Source organism: Anarrhichthys ocellatus, unplaced genomic scaffold (genome assembly GCF_004355925.1).
Source record: "Anarrhichthys ocellatus isolate YVR2014 unplaced genomic scaffold, GSC_Weel_1.0 scaffold33, whole genome shotgun sequence".
Taxonomy (NCBI): Eukaryota; Metazoa; Chordata; class Actinopteri; order Perciformes; family Anarhichadidae; genus Anarrhichthys; species Anarrhichthys ocellatus.
In genome coordinates this window covers 938,636-958,531 of record NW_022280063.1, presented here as the reverse complement: position 1 = coordinate 958,531, position 19,896 = coordinate 938,636, and the positions used below count along the sequence as shown (strand labels likewise).

The window sequence follows — 19,896 nt, the reverse complement described above, 5'->3', positions numbered from 1 at the left end:
CCCCCCCCCCCCCCCCCCGGTCAGAAACGCCATGTGGAGTGTGTCGCGGACAGGAAGAGAGAAGGGGGCTGCGCTCAGCTTACTCGCTGGCATGTGAGAACAGTTTCCCTTTCAGAAGAGAGCGAGTTTTAACACACACACACAGACACACACACACACACACACACACACACAGAGACAACAAAAACAACAACATTTATTCAGGAAGCACCGTCTGCCCACTCAGGAAATTCCTGAGGACAAGAGCTGCTTCCAGGGGCAGGAAATTTCCCCTCAGAAAGACCAAAAACACACACACACACACACACACACACACACACACACACACACTCTTTATAGCACTAATTTGCCCGCACAGTAAAATGGGTAATATACAACAAAGAGACAGAGCAAGAGAGACCAAAGGAAGTTGTGTGGGGGGGTTTGCAGTCATGTACGGTAACACAAACACACTCATACACACACACACGCATACAGTACACACCTACACTACCTCTGGCAAGCTTTGCACAAGGACACAAGATTCGCTCACACTCATCCACCCACTCGCACAAGCATGCATAGTGCAAAGCCAGCTGTGAGCGCACGCACGCACGCACACGCCAAGGAAACCAGCCAGTCTTGTTTCCATGGACATGGATCTATTAAAGCCTCCAGTAAGATATGTCTACTCTTGCAGCCACTCTGCTTTGTATCTCATGCATGTTTATTGTTAAATAACACTGGAACGCCTTGTGTTTTTGTACCTTTAAATTTGAGACCTTTAAATAATTCAGTGTTTTCCCACTGACTGGCTCTCGGCTGCGTCACGCTCCGAGTACGTGGGAGCCGTGTCGAGCGATGTTGCCGGGATTGCGATCAAATTAAAAACCCGACGAATCCAGTTCCGTCGGTTAACGTCAGCGCTGCTTTGTGGCGAAATCCCTCCCAGGCCTTTTAGCATTTTGACAAACAATCAAACAGAACATCACGGGTGGTTGACAGCGCTGCTTAAAAGCCAAACATTTGTCTACTCGCCAACTCCGGAGGATTCTTGGATGAGTTTAATGTTTAATGGGGAGGTTTTTTTAAAGCCATAATGGAATTAACAAGTCACAAGCAAACTTGGTAACAAGACAATAGTCCTGATGAATAACAGCTCTCTGGGTTACATAGCTTACCTGCTAACTAAACCCACCGACAAGCACGGAGCTGACTTGCTCAATATAAAGTAATCAGCGGGATCAATCTGAGGCTGTTAGTGTCTCTTAGTAAATACTTCACAATGGAAATACTCGTGATTTTTTACGCTGTTATGGTTTATAGTTTTGAATGATGCCTCCCTCTTTCATATTACGCCCACACATTATGGAATTACAATGTTAATAAATGCAACTCAGCTTTGACTTTGACATCTTGTTCACTTTGTAAACTAGATGTAGCTCACATACGAAATATGCTCCACTGTACTACAGCTTTTCTTTCTAATTAACCTTTATTGAAATCTATTCGTCAATATCCACTGTTTTTTTTGTGTGTACATGAAGTATAGTTTTAAAATGTATTCTATCAAGCATATTGGGAACAAAAGGTTTTTTCAGAACAAGTCAATCTTGTCTTAAAACAAGTGACTATAAAGCACGTAGCACATATTCAGAGGTGTTTATATTTAAGTCTTTTCCAATGAAAAGAAGAAATATTACTCATATTTAACTGAAGGTTCAGTCCTTCACAGACAGGAACTACAAAAGGGAAAAACCTGCTAAAATTCAAAAGAGTTAGCAAAAAAAAACACACATAAAAGGATGTTAACGCAAATTGAAAGCAAGTTAATAAAAATACATCATAGTGAGCGATGACAAAAGAAGACCATTTATTCCTAATCTATTTCCACAAGGTTAGCTTTGTCGTGTGATGTCTGGCTGAAGGGGTTAAAATGGAGCCTGGTAGCATTCTTTAGTGTGAGGAGCAGGCTGCAACTCTCCCCGATCTAATCCACTTCCTCCCCAGGAAATGGAGAAGGCGGATTTCTGCCCACACTGCAATTTCCTCCCTCATTCTTTTTCTTTCTGTCCTTCCCCCCTCCTCTCCTCCCCTCCCTCCTCCCTCCTGCTGCTGCTCTCTTCCTCCACTCTCCCTCTCCCCCTCAGGACAGAACTCCCTCTGAGTGTGGGGGTTAATGGGCAGCTTGTTTTCCAGCACATGTGTGTTTAGATAGTCAGGAGAAAGGACGAGCAGAGGCGTTTAAGACTCCGTGACAAAGACGCGTAGATGTCTGTCTGAGAGCCCCAACCGGCAGAAGCCATAAACTAAACAGTGACATTTTCCTGAACCGCAGAAGTGCGAGAGTCACGGCTGTGTGAGGAACTATGTCTGCGACCTGATTAAAACAAAGAAGGACTTCCGCATGCCTGCGGATGTGAACTGACCCATCGGTTTACTCGACAGGAAACTCAACGCGGACCTGTTGAGCGTTCTTCCTTTTTCTGCAACAATGCAAAAGAGGAAGTGGGCCGAGGGAGTTTCCTGCGCGTCTCATCCTTGCAGAGCAGCCCCCACAAAAAGCCCTGAACTTCACACTCGCTCGAAAAAAGACAAATAAATAAAACGGGTTAAATATTGACGGACGCATGGACAAAGCAGGCCAGGGTTGCTCTTTGACCGGCGAGCCTATCTCTTGGCACGGCTCCAGCCCCGCCTGCTCTACGATTGGTTCAGCATCAGTGAGCCGATGCAAATCAACCCAAGTGTCCCATTTAAATATGGAAACATATTTCAAGAGATTGTTTTCCTTTACCGCCTCACCTGCAGGCTGTTTGCTTCCCCATTGTTTTCTCTCTGGGTTCGTTTAACTCCACAAAGTCCAGGAAGTGTCACAGCTGACCACTTCAGGTTAATCTAACACCTACAATTGGTTTTCCGCCAAGTGGAAAGGTCGCCTTTGTTGTGTTGCCGCTATATATTCGGTTTGTTCTGACTCAAAGTAGCCAATAAACAGACCACCGGCGCTTCTAAATAACAGCCACATGACTTCCAGTGAGCTTGTTAACTGGTCTCATTAAAAAAATACAAGTCGGATTCCAGCAACACCGGCTGTAGCTCATCCTGCCGTTCACACCAGCCACCTGTGTTGAAGCCTACAAATGAAGCATACCTAATATTAAAAGTGCTTTGTGGAGTTGTGTTTGCATTCAGTGTTACTCACAAACACACACACTGTGTGCGTCCTTCATAAGCGGGCTGAATGTATTAACTTCCTCATACAGCATTCGCAAAACCGATCTTCAAACCTTTTCAAAATCCTGCGTTGTTTACATTTTTGTTTGCTCGCTTGCAGGCTTCTTCTTCGTTGGCACTTTTCGACATTCGTTGGCGCGTTTCAAAAGCGTGACGATGCAGTTTTTGCTTTGATGACTTTGGATAAAGGAGGAAATGCTTGAACACCGTAGCACAAGTGGCATCACGTCAGCCAATCAACTCAGAAATGTCAAGTTTTACAACAACTTCTTAACTATTCGCTGCTCGGGCTGTGCGTCGGCAAGAATCTGGCAATATGATGCGTATCACGACACGGGGGTCACGTTTGGGTACATCCTAGTATCCTAGTATCAATCCTAAGTTTGGAAAAGTATAAAGAACACTGAGATCTGCTTTTATCACTGTCCCTTGAGCATCAAACCTCATAGCACTGCAATCTCAGCCAATCTTTGCATGTAAACTGTTACTTACAAAAGAAGGATACAATATCACAAAACATACTATCGCAATACTCATGTGTATCGATATTCTCTTAAACCACTATTTGCTACCATGTGGTACTGGTCATTCCAGATCAAGTAAGGTAGAATCAGCAAAAAGTTCATTAGTTATGAATTTAACTTTTCCTGATGTTATTTAGAATACGTTACTTGACCCCGCCCACCAAGCTCTGATTGGCTCACTTGCTTTTCAACAGGAAAATGGCCGCCATCGAGCACCCAACCTTTACGAATCAACAAGGAAAGCTCAGATGCAGGAAGCAATTCAGACCTGCTTTTACTCCACGACGGTGAACATTTCACCGCCTTTATTTTTCCCGCCATTCAATTATTCGTGGTGCAGTTGCTAGTAGAGACAAGTGCCTTTAAGGAGGCTCAACGACGCCTTCTAATTCAACGGTGAGAAGAAATGTAAAGCAGATGTCTTGTGTACTGAATAGGTTTCGTGAAAACATGATCCTTAAAGAGGCAAGCACGATGACCTCAAGCATCAGTCGGACACTATGTCGTACTGTTTGGCTTTCCAACTATTAATCCTGCTCAGATTTGCAGGGGTCCTGGTCCCCTTACCCCAGCCCTCCTCTTTTCAAACCCTTTCTCTTCCCGATCAGTTTGTCATCTTTCCACTGAGTGTTCCTCCGCTCCACATTATCTGCACCTGACTGCTGTGTAACTGTTGGCTGTTCCGGTGCAGTAGGTCTGTCAGTTCCGGTCCAGGGGTTCGAGCGCGTACAGTAAAAGGTGCCTGACCCCGGATCTGCTTCAACGCCTCCCAGCTGAGAAGTCCAGCATGACTCATGCAGTATATAATATGTATGTCTTGTAATGTAATGTGTGTGATAATGTGTCTGGGTTCTATTAAAGTGATATCTCGGAACATATTTATTTATTCATGTTGCCTGATAACACCGGCTATAGCTCCACTTTCAGAAGAAGATGCCACAGTCCCCACCCACACGGTTTGATTGACAGGTGATTTCTGACAGAATATTTACAGCGTAAGACTCTAAAGACACTGACAAAAACAAAACAAAAATCAATGTGTCCTGTTCAAATGTCTGGCTGATCAATGCGTGTAGGAGTCACTGCTCATCTGTGTGTGAGAGTGTGTGTGTGAGTGTGTGACTCACGCAGGTGCGCAGGCAGCCTGGCAGGCTCGTCCTCCATTCGGCTGGCTGGCCTCGCGGCGGGAGCATGGACGGGGGAGGAAGTGGAGTTTGGCAGCGGGTTCGTGGAAGGACTGAAAGAGCTCCTCTCCTGCTATGAATAGACACAGAGACACAAAGCATGGCTCACAAAGCTCCACGACGCACCGGCCCTGAACCCAAACAGCCCCCCGCCAACTCGCCTCAACCTCGCCGTGCACCCACAAACACCGCCTCGCCTCTGTCCCCGTTTACCTGCTCCTGGTAAACCGTCACGCTGTGTACACACATTCTGGGGACGCACATCTCCCGAACGCCACACATGCTTTTTAGGGTGTGTTGTTTTTGCGGTGCAGCAAAGTCCTAAACCAATAAAATGATCTGTTTGTAAAGATGGCAATCTCTGCATCTTCAAGATGCATTTGTGGCTCAGAAACAACACAGATGGATTTTTATAATCTATCATTTGATCTATAAAATGTCTGAAAATATATAAAAATTTCCATCACGGAGCTTGGGGACCTTCAAGTGTTTGACGTTTTTTGCTCAATAAATGAAAAACTTCATCTTTGATACAAATTTTTTTGGCTGACGTTTTGGCGATCGACTAATCAATAAATCTATTTGTCATTTCAGAACCGTCTTTGCAGCATAAACGCTGGGTTGTAATGATGCACCGATACCGATATCAGTCCAATACTGACTCCAACAGCTGGATCGAGTATCGGTCACAATGGGCCGATCCGGTAAGGATCAGTACATTTATGTCCAATGTGTGTGTATTTGTTACATTTTGTTTAACTTCTCAGAGTTTGACGTTATGAGTTCGGATTTCTTGTTTTGTCTCCATCAGTCCAAAACCTGCAGAATATTATGTTTACAACAATATGACGAAGAGACACAGCCATGCTCACAATTTAGTTTTAATTTGGTCTTATATCAAACCGAAGATTTTTGAGTTTGTCAGACAAAATAAATGACTATAGGACGTCACCTAACGGGCATCTTTCACTATTCTATTCTCTGGCATTTTATGTAAATATGGAAAAGAAACAGCAGATATTTGCAGCCCTACAATAAACCTACAAGTATAAATGGCCCATTTGATTCAATAGTAATAACAATATGTCATTTTTAATCTCGTCAAGCACAACTGTTCTCTGCACCAGGATAACTGACCTTTAGAGCAACTATTTTAGAAGTTGTTTTTTCCAGATGTTTTGTATCAGAGTGGTAAGTATAAACTGTGTATCTGTATTTTGGCCTTTTTTTTTTTTTAAAGGACACATTTTTAATGGATCAGTACAGGACAGATGTGGTAGCAACAAGTCGCAGTAATTGTAGCACAATTCCAGTTTTCCCAATTCTCTTTGCCACAGAAACACCTGTTCCATCTCCAGGACAGGCTCAAACCAAACACACACACACACACACACACACACGTGTACGACCATCATGTCTGAACTGAGTCTATTCAAGTGAGTATTTGGATGTTTTGAAGAACATAAACCCTCAACTGCAAAATGTTTCTCTGTGAATTCAGATCAGATCTTCTTCATCCTTCCCCAAAAAATGAAAAAACCAAACATTTCCTGGCTTCATTTGCTGCATCTCTGTTTTATATAGTTCTACATCAGAGCTCTTTGGATTTTGTCGTTCGGAGACAACCAGCGATTGAAGTACGTCTGAAACATTGTGGCAGGCATTTTCACTATATTCAGAACCCTGAATAAGAATAAGCAAATAATCAATTCTTCTTCAAAAGCTTTTTTTCTTCAAAAGCTTTTTATGAAGAACAGTTGTTAGTTGCATCCCTCTCAGGGTACTCTGAGACGATTGACACGTGAGCTCTGCTATCAAATCTAGGTTACGGTGGGAGTTTTACCAGTCTGTGGTCATTCTGTGGACTGATGGTTTCCATTTCTGCAAATGAGGGCAGAGCATGAAGCCACTTTAGTTTCTTAAGGAAATGAAGAGCATTTCTTTCGCTGCTTCTCCCTCCAGTTTCAGCCGGCTGTCACCACCCAGCAGCCGCTCCGAGACCTGCGCACCAGCCGTGTGCACCAGGAATTTCCTTTGGAAGCCAAGCAATAATCTTTCAGGCTTTCCATTTCCTCCGCTCAAGAGGCAAAAAGGCCTCTCTCTCTCTCTCTCTCTCTCTCTCTCTCCGTCCACTCTCTACAAACTCAGTTGTCTAGAGAAGGGAGACACTGCAGCAAAGAAAGGCAAAGCGATTTGTGACACAACTGGGCTACAGCATTAAGGTGAAGGGGAGTCCTGGTGGAAAACTTCTCTTTGTGGAGTGCTGATCGTCTTCCTGCAACCGTGCAGAGACGGATCAGACTTCCCCAATGAGAAGACAGCCCCCATCAACAAAAGGCCATATAACACTGTCAATGAACAGCTTGCATTGAGGCCGACACTGACTTCCCAAATAATACTTCTATCGGGGTCCTATCAGGTCTGCGACTAACATTAAATCAACAATTCAGATAATTAGCAGCAAAAGGTCAAAAAAAATAGTAAAAGAAAAATGCATGTCACAAGTTCGGAGAGCCCATCTTCAACTGTGTTGTTTCTTCTGCCCAACAGCCCTTAAATCCTCACATTTGAAAAGCCAGAATTAGTGAATATTTGCCTCTTTTGCTTAAGTGCAGGACGGAAACAATTAAGCGATAGTTAATTTCTCTTTTTGTGTCTAGTTCCTACTGGGACTCGGAGCAGGTCTGTCTCACCGACTCTAATCTCTCACCATCTTCCTCTTCCCCGGGGCTGCGATTATAGATTATTTTCAGGACCAATTGATGAGTTGAACATTTAGATTACGACATGTCAAACACCAAACGACGGCACCACAACCACAAAGTGTCTTTAAATTGTTTACACAGTCTGATCCGCAGCCACGAAAGCCAAAAATATTGATTTTAATCATTGTTTTAAAAGACAAAGAAAATGAGCAAATCCTCACATAGAGCAAATGTTTGGCTCAATAAATGATAATGAATTTATTACCCTAAAGTTGGCCATTCATTTTCCAACCATCCAATTATAGCTATAAAACAGAGGAAACCTTTCACTTGATGCGTTTACTATATATGGTCACTCAAGTTGCAGTGTACTTTGTTGGTCAATGGCAGTACTCCTATCCCAGTACGGTATCCCCAATGTGTAGCAACCTAAAGGCCTCTCCAACAGTGGGTTCACCAGCCCCTCTTTATCCCCACCGTATTGTTGTGACTGCACGAGAAGCCTCCTGAACGCTTTGACGCGTCAGTCGCTGCGCGCGTTTATAAACGCGTTGTGTGTCGGTTAACAACGTGTTCAGCCTAATGGCTTCCCGTCACTTTAAATCGTTTAAATCAGTCGTTTTATTCAGCGTGTCACGATCCGTCACGACTTCTTCCCGTCATGCAGGAGTGGAGGCGAACTAAACAAAAAAATTAAAAAAAAATTTAAAAAAAGCGTGGAGCCGCCGCGAGCAACAGATGACGAGCAAAACAAACGCGCCTCAAGTGAATGGCGCTGTGCTGCTCGCGCTCGTGGGTGCTACACACGTCTGTTAAGAGGTGTTATGCTACACCGTTCAAATCTACGCCGTGAGTTTTTACTACGAGGGGTTAAAAACCCCAACAATGTAAAGTGTCAAAGGGAAACAAAGAGGACCGCGTTACCTTGTTCGCAGCGGAGGAGGATTCAGACATTATCTCCCGTCAACTTCTCTCCTTCTCCTTCCACTTTTCCGTTGTGCCCTCTTCTTTATCTCCGTCTCTTCCCTGTAGAAACACACTCAGCAGCAGCCCGACTGCTCGGCTTGTTGTTGTGGGAGAAGTTCTTCTTTTCTTCACATACCCTGCTTTTTCTGTTATCTGCTGGCCGGCTCCATAGTGCGGCTGTCGGTGTGAAAACTTCTTTTGTCTGCGTGTGTTTTCCCTTCATATGTCGGCAGCGTGCTGGTTAATAATCCCTTCCTGGAAGAGCAAGTCTCTCGCTCTCTCTCTTTCCCTCTAGCTCTCTCGCTCCCTCTCTCGCTCCCTCTTTCTCTCGCTCTCTCTTTCTCTCTCTCGCTGTCTCTCCCTCCCTCGCTCTCTCTCATTGATCTGGATGTGTGTAAAACGGCGAAATGACGTGAATTCCCAGCATTGAGCCTTGCCCCCTTTTAAAGGGAAACCCGTAGCAGGAAGCCGCAGCAGGTCGCAGCTGCATACACACAACTAACAGACACCGCTGACAGACCGACAGTCTTGTTCTTTTTTAAATTTATTTTTAATCAAAACTTCATGTTAATGTAGTTGCACAACGGGCTGGACCGCCATGCTTTAATTTCACCGCGTGCAGGGCAAAAAAAGCACCAGCAAAAGTGGAACACATCACAGGAGATATGAAGGAATATCAGCATGTAGGACATAGGGACTCCATATGAAACTAATTATTTCTTACTAATTAATACACATATTTCATAATATGCATGTAGCTTATCATTCACAAACGTTGAAGTCAATCATTGACTTCCACCCAATAATTACAATCAAAAAACTAGCATAGGCTACTAAAGGAATACTGTATGTAAAAGGAAATGAATATTAGGCTACAGCATCTAGGACAAAAGGGAATATGCTGAATACTTTTGAGTGTATGTTGTCATGGTGATTCTTGAAATCAATAGGCTGCATCAAGTCAAGTTGCTTCAATGTGTCATCACTCATTTCTTTCATGTTGGCAGAATGTATCCACTTGTTCACAAAAATGAAAGGGGACATTTTTATTCATTTATTTTTACATTCGACTGATCTTACGGAGGAAAAAAAGGGTATTTAGATGAGGTGGTTGTCAAAGTGAGGTCCAGGGACCAGCTGAGGTCCTGCAGCATGGTCCAGTTCTCCAGAAGGGTATAAAGTTCAAAAGGTGCCTGTGTCAATGTTGCATCTAAAGTACAGCTTGTTCCGCTGCCCCCAAGTGGTCAACAAATCAGTAAATAGTGCTAAACAAAGGTGTCAAGGCCACCACAAGCTTTCAGCAAAAGCTTCAGTGCTCTTTGGCACGGATTGGCCAAGTCTCTGGAACTCCTCCGATCTCTATTCGTCCAAAAGTTATTCCCTTATTTGGTGTTTTGATGATGATGAAATTATTTCTCAAATCTCCCACAGGCGTTTGACTTAGTTGAGATCTGGAGATATTATTTAGATTGTTATCCGTTGTTCGTGCCCTACAGAGCATCTGACACGTGACAAAGGTCCCCAGTCTGGACACAAAGATGCCCCATTCATTTACATGGAGCCATCGTGAGCCTCCAGGTCCCATTTGACAGGGAATGTGGATTGCTTAACGGCACACAACAACAAAAAAAGAGAAAGAATGGTCTTGTTCTTAAAGCTTCAGAGTTTGTGGTGGCAGCAGATCACTTCCAACATGTACTGCGTTTTGTCTTGAGGGAGAGGGAGGGGGACAGGAAGCAATGAGGCTGATGGGAAATGTGTGGCGAGTTAAAAATGCAGATGAGTGAAGCTGAGGGACACTGACCATTCATCCTGATGCTGCAAGATGAGACCTGGTAAATAACAGCACTGGCTTGTTTCAAGTTATTTCATTTATTCATTTACTACAACATTTAATCACAGTGGTTCAAAAATCTACAGAAGTTGATCTCAATATTCAAATGTATTGGGATTTTTTTTAAACATTAATATATTATGCAGCCTGCCAACATTTGCATAATGTGTTAATAATAACAAGCTCATGTGCTAAAATGAAAATGAATAAGTAAAATATAGATTCCACAGTGATTTCATGAGGTTATGGTTTTCAGAAGATGGTCTACATTAAGGACACATTTCAAAAAACATTTGATCAAATATCAGTGATCAGCAATGATATACATTATTTTACTATCAGAATAAAATGTATTCAGTTTGAACCACGGGGAGGGGGTCACATTGGGTTTGATGGGTGGGATTGACAGAACACATTTTTTTAAAGTGGTACTGTAATACAATTTACATTACACTGTAATAACGCTATTTGACAGAAACACAAGAGAATAGTAATTACTGCCGGTCAGGAACAGAAAATACAGATTATTCAATAAAGATTATTAATGTGTTGTCTTTTTTTTATTTTTTTTACTTCTGCAACAAGTAAAACAAATGCAACCAGCTGATATCTTCTGGCAGAATGTGTCACGTGATCCAGATTACTAATTATGTGAATATGACTCCAAATGACTTTCTTCATTCTTTTTTTTATTTATTTCTGGTAATCCTGCAAATATATATATATATATATATATATTTATCAGATTATTGTTTTTTCATGTCTTTTCGTGTTTTTTCATTATTATATGTTTTCATGTCATAATACTAACACAGGAGTGTGTGACATAACACGGCGACGCCCCCAAGCGGAGGAGAGCAGCGTTACAGTATCACTGCTAAAAATAGGCCCAAGTTAAGTTTCGGTTTCCAATCATCAGAAATGACACCGTGCTTTCCGACTCCGCTGTAACCCGACAGCCGCCCACCAGCGTCTCTCTTGTTGTGTTGGGTGGTGGCAGGAAACACGGAAGGAGCAGACCCAACACGATGGATTTGGAAATATTGAAGTTCATCTGCGAAAATAAAGGATCAGTCGACACTGATTATTTGATGTTTAACCTCGGCTCGGGCCATGCTATTAATGACATCATCGGTAATCAAGATAAATTTGCTTTGTGTTGTCCCTTCGGGCAGCCGAAGGTGGTGGCCAGGACCAGGCTGAGGCTGTGCAGAGTATATAGCTCGGAGTGTCCGGGGTTCTGCTCCTCGCTGCACATGTGTAAGAAGTTCCTCTACACCGGATCCTGTCCGTTCACTCATAGCAGGTAAATATGTCCGCGTAAAGTGTCGGGCTGAACTTGTCATAGAGTGCTGGGCAGGAGAGGCCTGTGACTACTTCAAAATGTTGTTCTTTTTGTTTTTAAATGTTGTAGAAATGAATGTTGACATGTTTTATATGTCAGGTAATGACTTGGAATAAAGTTGACTAAGGAGTTGAAACACAGAGGTGGGTGATAATTTATACTGTATGCTTTATAAACAGTCAAACCTGACGGGGTCATTTTTGACCCCAGAGGACAACAGGTGTATGGCAGTCGGGAGGACAACACAAGGGGTTAAGGGGTCTTTATTGTTGGAAATCGAATTATCAGCATTTTCTATATGTAAATAAAGCTATTCAGTGCAGAGCGAGACTGTCACAGGTTTGTTTAGGTGCTTTTATTGACTTGTTTTTAAGGCCTTGATACGTGATGCGTTCAAGGACTGTTGGTTTGCAGGTGTCTTAAAGACTAGCATGGACACCATGTAGCTACAGGCTAATTAACACAATGAAGTCTGACGGCCCCTTATAATCTTGAAGTAGCTTCAAAGTTAAAAGTGATGCTTTTTAAGGAATATTCCGACATTTTTGTTAAAAACCACCTCAGGCAGAATGAGTATATTAATACTGAATATGACATCTTTACCTTCTCATTGGGAGTCTGTGACCATGACAAAATCACTGCAGCAGGTGTGTGTGGTGCAGGCACAGTAGAACCAGAACCAGGACTGAGCGGGGCAGACTTTCAGAACCCTCTGCAGTAAAATGAGCGCTTTTCTTAAGGCGCTCGGAAACACTACCGCTTTCGTCCACAGGGACCGCCAAAAACACCACTAAATGAAAGTTCCTCATAGTAGCTTTAAGTGCCAGACTTTGTGGAACTTTTCAGGGAGTTTTTCCTGGCGACCAGTGTATGTTTTAGCTACATGCTAAATACCGTACCAACATGAGCGGTAATCTATCTTTTCATAATTATTAGCAAGGAAGAAAATAAGCATATTTCCCAAAAAGTAATTCTGCAAATTTTGAAAACATTTGTCACATACTGTGTATATATTTAATGTACATTTCATATGAATCCCATTCTACAGTAGTAGTTGTAGTAGTAGTAATACTACTAGTAGTAGCAGTAGTATCTTGCTAGCTGTGTTTCACAGTTCAGGTGCGAAGGTGACCATTAGGTTTGTATCAGTCATGAATAACATGCCCATTACCTCTGTGTAGCTGCTACTATAACTCTCATTTGTTTAAATATGCTGCTTCAAGCATGTCTATGTAGATGTAAGACTTTTCGACCGACACATGAATGAATAAGAAACTTTCATATCCGTTCAACATGTCCTCTTATAGCTCAATTGAATATGTTGCACTTACAAAATGTCATGCGGGAATTTATTCTTTTGAGAAGCAACCGTATTTTTTAAATCAAACTCACGTACGTGCTATGTGTCTTGTGCTCTTTGGTGACAGGACAGGATGCAGATTCTCCCATCAGCTGGACTCAGATCACAATATACCGCTGCTGAGAATGCATGAGCTGGAGAGTCTGAGCCGGACGGAGCTGTGCACGCTGCTGCTGCAGAGCGACAACTGGCTCCTGCCTGCCGTAAGTGTGACTTCAACCAGAGCAGGTTTCCCTATTCAGACTGTTGGATCTGTTGCCTCCGCGTATGGAAGGGTACACCGATCTTGAAAACGAGTTCTTTAGAGTAGCAGGAGTTTTATTGACTTCATCAACACATCTGTATTTATCACCTTAAAGGGCCTTTCCTTGCCCTTTGCTTCGCTTGGTTGTAACCACCTTTCCCCCCTCTCCCAGATATGTCACAATTACAACAATGGTGGCGGGGAGTTCGGCCTGTGTAAGGACGGCTATGGTTGCAAGAGGCTGCATATCTGCGAGAAGTACATGAACCGCGACTGCAGCTGCGTCAAGAACCATGATTTTAATGCTGGACAGCCACACAAGACCCTGCAGGAGAGAGGCGTGCATGACGACCTCATTCCCTCCCTGAGGTCTGCTTATGCGAACATATTGGCTTTGAAGTACGTCGACAGACAAGGGGGCAACTCCTCCACTGGTGAATCCCCTGCCGCCACTGATGCGAGCAGCGACGATGGTTGGAATCCAGAACAAAGGCAGTGGTACAGAGGGAGAGGGAGAGGTGGCTTCCCGGGCAACAGAGGCAACAGAGGCAACAGAGGTAACAGAGGCAACAGAGGTAACCAAGGTAACAGAGGTAACAGAGGTAACAGAGGCAACAGAGGCAACAGGGGAAACCAGGGCAACAATGAACCGTCGCCACGAACCTCTTCCCCCGATGACATCAACGCTGACATGGACAATTTCGATCTGTACAGCGAAGATGGACTGAGCGGGGAGCAGCGGCCGCTAAACTCCTCCACCAGTGACATCTCTGACGATGGTCAGAACAGAAAACTAAATCCGAATAAAACATCAACCGCTGCTAGAGGGCGCACGGCCAACGACGATGCCAACAGTGCCGGCGGACCGGGCACGAGGAAAAGGCCCATCAGAGGTGAACTACGCCAGCTGCAAAAGCTCTCATTAAAAATGTCGTTGGAGAGAACCGTAAAATGTAAAAAGTAAATCGTGCACTTTTTGTTCGTGTCCTTCAGATAAAACCGAGATATGCATGTACTTCATCAAAGGACACTGCATACATGAAGACGGTGAGTAATCAGTGATACATGACAGTGAGTACCGAGGTGAGATTGTCACGTTTTTTCTTTTATGGTTCATTTTGTCTTTGTGACCGATGTCTTCTCAGAGCGATGCTTTAAAGCCCACGACAAGATGCCGTACAGATGGGAGGTCAGAGAGGACGACGGGTGGACCGTCTTGCCTGATAACGAGACGATCGAGAAGGACTACTGTGACCCTGAAAACACATACAGGTGCTCTCTACTGACCTTCAGTGGCATCGTAGTCCTGGGAAGATGTTATTCTTTAACTCAACCATCTCAAGATGTACGCGGAAAAAAAACAATTTCCGTTGACTTTACAATGACAAGAAAAATTATTTCTGCTCATTTTTCCCCCCTTTTTTAAAAAAAAGTTTGACATTTTAAGAAAAAAAATGTTTCAATTTGTTTTGCATCGATTTAAAAGTTTGAGGCCAATCTTATGTCAGTTGGGTAAATATGGAGGTCCTGTATGGAGACTGAGGGAAACAGCTAGCTTGGCTCTGACCAAGATATCAAACTCCTATCGCTCACTAATCAACACATTGCATCTCGTTTGTTTAATCCCTACAATAACCATATTGAAAGAACAAGAATACCAATATCCCATTTCTTAAAAAGAATAAATGAAATCCCGATACAAAAATATTTACGGCATTTTGCTTCTTTAGTTCAATATAATACTGGTTTGTTGGGTGGGACATAAAGCAGAGGATCAATATCAATGTGTTGGTGTAACGTGTTAAAATGAATTGAACTGTATGAATTAATGGCTCTCTATTTTTACTGTATTTTAGTAGTAGCGGCAGCCCCCCAGTGTATTTTGACATGATGACCCGTGGGTCGAACGCAGTGCGGCGACTCTCCACCGCAAACTCTTTGCTTGAGCCGACCTTCATCCACACCACTGAGTGGGTTTGGCACTGGGAGGATGAGTTCGGGAAGTGGAACGTTTACGCTTCAGCTGTGAGTAACTGGAGTTATTTCCAAGTTGGATTTAGTGGTGATCAAACAATGGATTAGTTATGTAACGCTATATGGGTAATATTCTGAAATAGGGAACGTCCCAGCCTCCTCAACCTTACAGCTGATCAAGGCGTATATTATCTGACCATGACAGTGCAAGTCTGATCAAAGTTCGAGGTCGTTAATCCAATAACGCCACGTCAGAAAAACCATGTAAACACTGGCACAGTTCCTCATAGATAACAGTGTGAGTCTAGCAAACAGAGGAGCAGCATGTAAAACAGCAGCAGCAGCAGCCAACAGTTCCATTGAGGATATGTGCACTGACAACATGCCACCGCAAGGAAAGCTAGCGGAGGTGATTTGGGCTAAAAAAAAAAAGAAGGAAAAAAAGGTCAATTCACCTCTATTTCAGTGACATTTTGCAGTCGTGCCACAACCCTAAATGCCGCTGCGGTGACAACACTTCACTGCAGCAAACTCAAACTTTTGCACACTAGAAATCATATTATCACGTTATCAGTTTATACATAGAGCTCAGGCGGTGTGGCAGCATCCCTGAGGAAAGAGATGAGCCGCAGTTGCATAAATTAGAATTTGTCATGCTCATATTGGACTGTTGAATTAAGAAATAAAGCTTTAAAAGGCGTTTACTACTGGAGCTCCCTCAGCTAAAGCCGCTCCAACTTTCAAAGCTGAGCCCGTCTCAACAGTTTGACTTCTGTCCTCGTTTACACTTCCACAAAGAACACTACGGGAAGTTACCGATTACACGCATTCAGAGCAGCGTGTGAACACAGCATTAACGTTATGATTAAAAGACTAGATCAAGACTGCATATTCACGTTGTTCCTCACACTTCAGTCAAATTCAATCATGCACTGAAATTTAAGGCAGATTTTGAAATCTTCAATTTGGGATTTTTTTCCAAATTTCCCAGATGAGACCAAATGCTTGAGAATGATGCAAAAAATATAAATTTAGTTTTGGACAGCAACAAATACAGCATTAAAAGAGAAAAATATGCATATTTGTTTTCTTGCAGAGTGTTAGATTTGAAGATTTTGCATATGCTAAGCTAAGCTAACCAGCTGCCGGCGCTAGCTTTATATTGTAGTTAGCGTACGAGATAAGTGTTGCTTAGCAAGAAAGCAAATAGGTGAGTTTCCCAAAACTTTTTTCTTCAAAACACTTGACAATTACACTGAATTAACTGCAGTAAACACTAATTTGAAAGTTTTTTTCTGCAGGTAATCGTCTATTTTGCATGCACACGATACCAACCCGCTCCTGATTGGTCATTGGTCACCATTTTGTTTTTATGTTTTGAGGTAAAAACCCGACTCATCCGTCTTGTGTTGCAGGCTGCTGCACACAAAGCAGCGGACATGGACAGCGCTACACTGGAGCGGAGGTTTCTGTCCAATGACAAAGATGTGGTGGACTTCACCGCTGGTTCACAGTCATACTCGCTCAGCTTCCAGGGTAAACAAATGTTACGCAACAGATCTCTCTGTTTACACTTTTGTGCATTTTAGAATATTCAAGCAGTATGCTAATCTTTTCTTTTCTCCCAGACATGATACAAACAAACAAGCAGTATGGCACCAAGAGGGTTGTGAAAAGACGGCCCCAGTTTGTCTCCGCGGCGGATGTCCTAACAAAGAGAGTGAGGTACGACATCTCAAATGTGCTGTGTTGGCACCACTTATGTTTTCCACCTTTTTAAGAAACATCTTATTCAAACCCCCTCACAATAAAACTAATCCTAATCCTACTTTGCTTTCTGACCACAGACGGCCTCCCGGTCAACAGAATTTCACCGCTATTCCCGACAACTGGGACAAGACGCAGGTTCCACAAACAGGATTCAAGGTATTGTGAATACATCACACCTTCAAACTGTTTTAGAAAAACAAGACTGACTGCTAGAAGAAGCCAAATCCACGACATCATTTTCATGATGTGAATATTTGCTTATTGTTCGTTTTCTGGGTGTGATTTATTTATTTTTTTGACAAAAGGGAGGAAAAGAAATTAATGTAGTGTTGTTTGGCAGCAATCTCAAGTTTCCAACATCGAACTAAGATCATAGGCTACTGTATAGAGCATAAAAGTCAATGTTGACACTGTGCTGTTTTAGCAATCAGCAAATGTTTTATCAGCCGTCGGTAGCTCCTTTATTTTAGTTGTGCATTGCATTGCGGGAACTTGGTGCCCATCAACACCACACTTAAAAATCCAAAGTTTTTTTCTTCATCTTTGTCATTTTTCCACCATGAATGCACTACAGAATTCCTCTATGGTACGTGATGGGGGCACAGCTAATGTTAGCTTGCGCGGTATCATATTGTCACAATGGCACGAGATCACCCAAAAGTCCATCTGGTCAGGTTTCAAGTAAAGCGTTTGTGTGTGGTAAGCCAGAGCACGGACCAATCAGGGTCCGGTGAGGAGCCAATGGCAGCTAAGGGCGGGGCTTAGATGTGTTCGAGGCGACACGTTGAGGCGACTGTTTGTTCTAAACAAAAATGGCGACTCCCGAAGAGGTTTGCGTAAATGCTATAATAGCAACAGTTACATCAGAACTGGAGTGTTTCTTCATGGAAAGAAGAGCAAAGAACGTCACTGACGGCTTTTCTCGAGGGAAAAGATGTTTTCGGTCTTGTCACGACGTGAAACGATAGGGCTTCAGAAAGTCTATTTATCTTTTTATTGTCATTAAAACCTTTTAAATGAGTAGCAAGTGTTCTGTGCCACATTGTCAATGCTACTAAAAACACATGGGTGAGTCACACTGGTACACATGGGTGTGATGTTCCTTCATTACAATGAACATGGCACTGTTGTTTATCAGTCCCAAATACACCAGCCGACTGATGTAAATACTCCAAATGTGTATTAATCCACTGCTGAAAATAGTCCCAAACAAACGCACTGTTTTCTCCCATTTATAAAGATTACAGCGCCCAGCTGTTATAGGTTGTTTTTTTTTGTAGATAAAACTACACATGACTCACTAACATTTACATTCCATTTATTTAGCAAACGCTTTTATCCAAAGCGACTGTCAGGATCCCTGTCAGACCAGACACCTCCCATGACACAGCTGCAGCCACTCCAGCCGATTACCTCCTGCAGGCTGACACATCAGACTCAGGTCCCACTAACGCTTCCCCTGGCACTTTATAAACTCTGGTCCTGCAGTCTGGGGTTGTCAGGTCATACGGTCTTTCACCTGCTTCAACCCCATTGCAGCGTTTGCCTCAAGCACCTGCCTCCGGTGTCCGTCGGTCCGGGAATCCCCCGTGCCCTCCTTTGTGTTAACGGACTACACACCGCCGCTCTGCCCTCCGTGGTGTTAACGGACTACACACCGCCGCTCTGCCCTCCGTGGTGTTAACGAACTACACACCGCCGCTCTGCCCTCCGTGGTGTTAACGGACTACACACCGCCGCTCTGCCCTCCGTGGTGTTAACGAACTACACACCGCCGCTCTGCCTTCTGTTGTGTTAACGGACTACACACGTCGTCAAGCTGCCAGCTCTCCGGTGTCGAGCCACGGGACATCACGCCGTCAAGCTGCCAGCTCTCCGGTGTCGAGCCACGGGACATCACGCCGTCAAGCTACCAGCCCTCCGGTGTCGAGCCACGGGACTCACACCATCGATCTGCCTACTCTCTGGTGTTGGACCACGGGCTCCACACCTTCCTGTCTTCCTTACTCTGGCTAAATAAAGTCTGTTTCACCTTACTCTGTCTCCTGTGGTCTTGCTATTGGGTCCTAACCGCGAACTCCCGTGACAGCGACTCAACCATGTTGGCATCCCCTCAAAAGAATCATGAAGATTTACATCTTCAGTAGGAACCAGTGGTGTTGGGGCTGAGTGCCACAGACAGGGTAGCAAACTAAAGTAAAAACTAACACACTGTTGGCTTTGATCTTCTGTTTTAGTTTTTTACAATAATCAAAAATAAGAATAAAAAAAAAAAAATCTGGCTAAAATGGAGAGAAATGACTGCTTGGAAGGATTGAAAAACAAGGACAAACTGTTTCACTGATGTGAAGCCCCTGAAACCAGTCCAACCTGCTGCACCTGCAGGCAAAATAATTTACAGCAGCAGCTTTGACCCGTAGAGGTGCTGATGTATGCCGTCTACAGGCAAGAAAAAGTAAATACTGCAGGTCATTGTGCCACCAGCCGCTATAATAAGACCAAAACATTCATTCTCCAACATTGAGGCTGCAGGTTGAGAGGGAGCTGCCTCGGCTGTATCACTCGTGTCACCTGCAGCCTGAGATGACTGTTACACTGTACAAAATGATAATAACAATTATTATAATCATCACCAGGATGATCATCATTCTAGTAATTATGAACTGTTTGGTAGTAATCATCAGCATCATCATAGTATTAACAATATACTAATCAATCATCACCATGGACAAATACAGTCTATAAATACAGTCCCTAAGTCTCTCCCCCCCCCC

General features: G+C 43.5%; 2 protein-coding genes across 4 annotated transcripts in view; one reads left to right on the top strand and one right to left on the bottom strand.

Annotated features, from left to right (window-relative positions):
• etv6 (ETS variant transcription factor 6) overlaps positions 1-8,913 on the bottom strand; it is a 22,562-nt gene extending 13,649 nt beyond the window's left edge. The window contains exons 1-2 of one of the 2 annotated variants that reach the window (XM_031865724.1): positions 8,554-8,913; positions 4,868-4,997 (exon numbers count right to left, since the gene is read on the bottom strand). In XM_031865724.1, coding sequence (XP_031721584.1) covers positions 4,868-4,997; positions 8,554-8,583 — 160 coding nt within the window. In that variant the 5' untranslated portion in view covers positions 8,584-8,913. The remainder of the gene's footprint in view (positions 1-4,867; positions 4,998-8,553) is intronic. The other variant, XM_031865725.1, reaches the window with a different exon arrangement.
• Positions 8,914-11,349: 2,436 nt separating this feature from the next.
• Positions 11,350-19,896, top strand: part of LOC116393395 (protein mono-ADP-ribosyltransferase PARP12) — a 13,767-nt gene continuing 5,220 nt past the window's right edge. The window contains exons 1-9 of one of the 2 annotated variants that reach the window (XM_031865697.1): positions 11,350-11,735; positions 13,202-13,337; positions 13,551-14,271; positions 14,372-14,425; positions 14,524-14,650; positions 15,238-15,403; positions 16,768-16,888; positions 16,981-17,077; positions 17,200-17,278. In XM_031865697.1, the coding sequence (XP_031721557.1) occupies positions 11,458-11,735; positions 13,202-13,337; positions 13,551-14,271; positions 14,372-14,425; positions 14,524-14,650; positions 15,238-15,403; positions 16,768-16,888; positions 16,981-17,077; positions 17,200-17,278 (1,779 nt within the window). In that variant the 5' untranslated portion in view covers positions 11,350-11,457. Of the gene's footprint in view, positions 11,736-13,201; positions 13,338-13,550; positions 14,272-14,371; positions 14,426-14,523; positions 14,651-15,234; positions 15,404-16,767; positions 16,889-16,980; positions 17,078-17,199; positions 17,279-19,896 lie in introns of both variants that reach the window. The other variant, XM_031865696.1, reaches the window with a different exon arrangement.